General features: G+C 38.3%; 1 protein-coding gene across 1 annotated transcript in view; it reads right to left on the bottom strand.

Annotated features, from left to right (window-relative positions):
* Positions 1 to 258: 258 nt before the first annotated feature.
* OTC (ornithine carbamoyltransferase) overlaps positions 259 to 6,000 on the bottom strand; it is a 60,644-nt gene continuing 54,902 nt past the window's right edge. Inside the window, exon 10 of the mRNA XM_032426679.1 lies at positions 259 to 935. Coding sequence (XP_032282570.1) covers positions 876 to 935 — 60 coding nt within the window. The 3' untranslated portion in view covers positions 259 to 875. The remainder of the gene's footprint in view (positions 936 to 6,000) is intronic.

Raw genomic sequence — 6,000 nt, 5'->3', positions numbered from 1 at the left:
CCTGAACAAAAATTGTAGAGAAAGAATGGACTAAAATATGGCAAGCAGTAGATTTATAGACACATTCAGCGTGTGGTGTGAGTAGATGCACAATAAGCACAAACATGAAAAAATTAAATCGCTCCTGCTGGAGAATTTGAACCTATGAAAATGTCACTCTGTAATGGATCTTATGTTCCCAGCTAGGTTTCCATGGTTTTGCCACTTGTTCACAAAGGCTTCTTTAGGCTTTTGACATTAAGTGTTCATTACGGAGAAGAGATGTGTGCTCTTGAAAAATCCTCCTTCCCACATATGACTGGAAAAAAACTTGAGTTTGGGCATGGTTATAGCTGTTTTCTGAGAATTTCATCATTTGCCTCCATAAGTGAATAGTCTGTGCACCTCATTTGCCTGAAAACTGTACTACATCAGCAAGATGGATCATTTGGCTCCCTTGTTGGTCCTGGGGGATATGAACACAGCCCACAGATCTACCAGCAGCCGACTGCTGGTAAATGTTTACTTATAAATTAGCACGGGTGATAATTTATTAAGGTAATAAGCATAGATTACATTTAATGGCTTAGACATTATGCATTATGAACACAGTATTTTATGTTTAGTTGAAGCAAATGTATATGATGATTAATATGATCCCCAAATGTAACTCAGAAATTGTGCATTAGAGAGTTTAAACCAAGTCAAGCCATGTATTGTAGTACATCTGCACTTCAATTAAGGTGTTCAGGAAGGTTCCGCAATGGCAAAGCAATATCATTTCATTCACCTATACTGTGTATCAGGAGTTGTTTCTTAGATTCTCTTCTTCCTCCATAAATGGACTCATTCAGTTACTGAAGAACATTGTTTCTCTCTTGACAAACATCGCTGCATCAAAACTTTGGTTTCTGAAGCTGAGGTGAATAATCTGTCAGCAGGGACACCATGACAGCCTGGGATGACACAACCAAGACAGAGAAAGAAAGAGAGAAAGAGAGAAAGAGAAAGAGAGAAAGAAAGAAAGAAAGAAATGGGTAAACATTAGCAAGAGTCTGCTTAGGGACTTAAGGAAGAGGAACTGGATTGCCACTTTGAAGGCCTGTCATTAAAATGTGTTTTCCCAAGGAAATGACAAGGGGACAGTTCTGAATTAATATTTATTTTTATTTGGATAGAGGAAGGTCAGGAGGGATCAGGCTGACCCGAATAAATGCAGAAACCCGATGTTTACTTAGGCCTCATTCCAGGACTAGCGGGTGAGAGAGGTGAAATGAGATACCATGGTGGTAGCCATGACTGGATTTTCCAGTCATAAGTGAAACCTAGGTATTGGCTGGTTTTGGAGAAATATAATCCCTCTCATCCTGATGTTATGCTGTGGTTTGGTCACTTGTAACCTAGAGAAGTTTAGAATCAATCAGATGTAGAGTAAGAAAAGTAGATCGTTTGGGCTAGTGAACAATGTCTATCTGAATCTGGGTCCTCATGAAGGAATATTTATAACCAAGAATATAGCTTCCCATTAGGCTGTCACCCACAAATGGTAATTTGCACTGTTACTCTTCCCAACTTCCACAATAATGACAATTGTAATAATATCAGAAACCACCACAACCAATGCTTACTGAATGCTTACTATGTACCAGACTAAGTGCCTTATCATATGTTGGTCACTTAAGCAATATTTGCCAGGCACTGTGCTAGGTGCTGCTAGGTAAGTTAGAGAGAAATGTCTATACATTATCTCATTTAATGCAATAAGCTTCTAAGGTAACTTCTGTTATTATCATTTATAGATGGGAAAATCCTGGAAACAACAGATAGTGCACAACTGGGTTTGGACTCAGGTTTCTCTGACTTCACCCTTAGGAGGTGGTTTTACTGCCTTACAGGTACTTACTGTCTCCTTTTGACCATATTGTATATGTGTCCCTAGCCTATATCAGAAATGCAGGTCTTATATTTCATAGGTATTCAATGAATGTATTTATTGAACAGTTACCATGTGTTGGGCCCTGTACTGAGTGCTTTAATGTGCATCATACCACTTAATATCCTTCCCTACTTGTATGAATTGTTAAGAGAGAGAAAATCCAGAGGAGGAAGGTGTAGGTATTTTCCTGAGTGGTGATAGTAGGGGATAGATCTGCATCTGCCTGTCCGTAAGACCTGAACCACTATGCTCAGATGACTCTTACTTCATTTAATCCTCATAAACTTATGAAGTTGTTCCTATTTTTATCTCCATTATCATATGAATAAACTGGACTTATACTTGCTCAAGATCACACAGAGAGCCAGATTTTAACTTGATTTCCAAAGTCTGTGTTCTAGAACCAATATCCTATATCGCCATTGGGCTACAAAAATGTTTCGAGCACATATTTAGGGTGTCATGCGCCATCCCGGGTATAACGAAGAACAATATAGACAAGATCGATGCTCTTATGAAGGAGTTTTCATTATAGTAGGGGGACAGGAAACAAGAAAATATCAAGTAGTAATAAGTGTCATTAGAAAATAAAATAAAAAATGGAGGGGCACCTGGGTGCCTAAGTCGATTGGGTGTCTGCTTTTGGCTCAGGTCATGATCCTGGGGTCCTGGGATTGAGCCCTACGTCAGTCACCCTGCTCAGCAGGGGGTCTGCTTCTCCTTCTCTCTCTGACCTTCCCCGCCGCTCATGCTCTTGCTTGCTCGCTCTCTCTCTCTCTCTCTGTCTCTCTCAAATGAATAAATAAAAAATCTTTAAATAAAATAAAATTAAAAATGGGATAAAGGAGGCTGGAGAACCTCTTAAGAGTGGGTGGCCAGGGAAGCCCTTGTTAAAGGAATGACATTTGAAATCTGAATGACAAGAATAAACTAGGAAGGCCAAACTCAGGGATAAGAACATCTCCCAGGTAAAATATTTTAGCTTCTTTATGGGTTTCTAGGATCACATCTCAGGTTTTGTTTTATTTTTAATGGTCATTGCATGTGTCAAATTTATTTTCAAATGTTAAATCTTAGAAAGTCAACTTGGAGTAGAGTTGCCAGATTTGGTTAAATCAATAAATACAGACAGTTAAATTGGCATTTCAGAAAGCAACATTTTTTTTAAAAAACTATAAGTATGTTCCAAATATTGCATGGGACATACCTATACTAAAAAATTATTTGTTGTTTATCTAAAATTCCAGTTTAACTGGGTATCTTGTATTTGATCTGGCACCCCTCACTTGGAGAGAAATAAAGGACTAAAATACTGTGAATTAGATTTGCAGTGGTCTTGTATTATCTAAGGATCATCCTGATAGCAGTGCTTTGAAGTATCCGCTCTTTTGCAGGGTCCCTTTAGGTTACTTTAGGTTCACAGTAAAAATTGTAGGCAAAGGAAGAAAGGTACTTTACATTTTATGAGTCCTACAACCTTACTAATTATTGAAAAATGCAAAAGCAACCTTTGTGGGGAGGAGAGGGTATATTTAAAAAACAAAAAAAAAAGGGATCCAAAAGCCTGTGCTCTATGGAGAGAATGATATGATTACTAGAGTGTTCTGACAAGCATAGCTAGAATTCACCCAACATGGAGGCCTTGAAAAGCTCCTGTAAGTACTGAAAGAGTATGCATTTGCTTTAAAAATGTTATATGCTTTTAGAACAAGCCCCACCCAATTTAGTTATATACTTGCCATCAGTGTCAGTCATTATGGACATGTTAGAACTTGAGGCTAGATTATATTTTTCCTTTCTTTTTCCATCTGATTTTAAATGAAATTGTGTGTGGAAATCATTCTCTAGACAGTAGTCCTGTCCAGTAGAACATTGTGCAATTATTAAAATATTCTATGTCTCTGCTGTCAAATACAAATAATGTAGCCACCAGCCAAGTGTGGCTATTGAGCACTTAAAATGTGCTTAGCGTGTCTGAGGAATTCACTCGTACATTGTATTATATTTTAATTAGTTTAAATTTAAATAGAAATAGCCACACGTGCCTAGTAGCTATTGCATTGGATAGGGAAGTTCTAGAGGAAAACAGATACTGTGACTTTAGAACATCCCAGATAAATCTATCTCAGTAGTGTTGAGCCTAAACGCCATTCTAAATAAGCTACGTAAGAATCATTTCTTTGCACGTAAAATAGGAATTTAGACTAGACAATCTCTAGGGTCTCATCTCTCTTGAAAATGTCATATTCCTATGACTTGTACAGGCTGAGTGGGGACTGCATACTATTCATTTTTTTTTTCTAAATCTCCAGTGCCTGGCAGAGGGACTGGCACCCAGTAGATGCATAGTGTATGATTGCCAACATGAACTTCACTCAGTGGGACCTCAATCGTCTAGCTCAGAGGCATGAAGAGTGTAGCATGTGTGTCACCTCCTCTCTTCCAGAACATAGGACTTCAGTAGCCTGTTGGTGAGATTGAGGACCTATGAAAAAAATCATTTGCCATCGATATGGCTTGACCTGTTTATCTTATTTGTGAGGAAACCAGGACCAGAGAGGTAATACCTATCCAAGATGGCACAGCTGACTAGCATTAAGACTATATAAAGTATATAAAGTAAGCAGTATGTAAAGAATGCAGCTAGGGTACAGGTCTCCTCACTCGCAGGCAAGTATTCTATTTTAGATGCTCTACCTTCATTTTAACATGGCTATGCCTCTTGTTTGCTTTAAAGTATATTTTCCCCTAATAATAGTGGACACTTCAGGAAGGTGGGGTATGGAGAGATGGTGGTAGGGCTTAGACAGATGGAAAATAGGTGGGCATAAAATTTCACTTTGTGTATGTACGTGTGTATGTGTATCTATCTATCTATGTATGTATATATATATATGTGTGTGTGTATATGTATACACATATATATATATATATATATCCTTGTAAGCATATCAACAATGTGAATACATGATGTATTTAATTTTTTAAAGTAAACTCAAGGGACGCCTGGGTGGCTCAGTGGGTTAAGCCTCTGCCTTAGGCTCGGGTCATGATCCCAGGGTCCTGGGATCGAGTCCCACATCGGGTTCCTTGCTCAGCGGGGAGTCTGCTTCTCCCTCTGCCTGCCACTCCCCCTGCTTGTGCTCTCTCTCTGTCTCTCTCTCTGACAAGTAAATAAATAAAATCTTTAAAAAATAAAGTAAATTCAATTTAAAGATGTTGTTTAATAAGCTCTTCAAAAATTCGGAAGCGCAGAGCATCTCCATAAATGATATTTTGGCAACATTTCTTTTAATTTTTCCCCACTGGATTTCTACAAAGGTCGTATTTTAACAGATTTAGGTTGATTTATCTTTGTAACTTCAATTGTTTTCTGAGAAAGAATAGAGCTTGAGGAAAATTTTTTGCCATGCCTCTTCCTGAGGTATATGGTTGGAGAGCTCACATTCTCTTTTTTGTCATCTAGATCTTTGCTATTCAAAATGTGGTCTGCAGGACAGCAGCATCTGCATTATCTAGGTGCTTGTTAGAAATGCTGGCTCTTGGGCCCCATCTCGGGCCTACTGGGTCTGCACTTTAACAAGATCCCTAGGTGATTCAAATAGACATTTGAAGCTTTAGAAGCACTGGTCTAGATAACGTGGCAGTTGCCATTTTGACCAAAGCTAGTGTCCTGAGGTGGCAAGCTGGAAAGCACAGTAAAAAAAACCCATCCCTCTTATTAGGTATGACAAATTTAGGCCTGACACATAACTTTCCTTTGAAAAGGGAATCATGATTGGCTTTCAAGCAGCCATAGTGGAGCTCAAACCCCTGCTGGTCACTGTATTAGGTCAACAATGAAGATGATGTCAGTGATAATAATTGTAATAATATTTACAGTGTATTAGATACCATACTAAATGCTCTACATGTATTATTTTAATGCTCACAATAACCCTATCTATTCCCATTTAGATAAAATGTATTCCCATTAGATAAAAAAAAATTACCAGAGTCTTTTCCAGCTCGTTTTTCTGTACTCCAGAAGTTGCAAGCTATAAACTACATTTCCCAGAAGCTAAGGTGCAGACATGCCACTCAAA

This window comes from Phoca vitulina, unplaced genomic scaffold, assembly GCF_004348235.1.
Source record: "Phoca vitulina isolate PV1807 unplaced genomic scaffold, GSC_HSeal_1.0 scaffold35, whole genome shotgun sequence".
In the NCBI taxonomy this organism is placed as follows: domain Eukaryota; kingdom Metazoa; phylum Chordata; class Mammalia; order Carnivora; family Phocidae; genus Phoca; species Phoca vitulina.
This window is presented reverse-complemented; position numbering and strand designations above follow the sequence as displayed.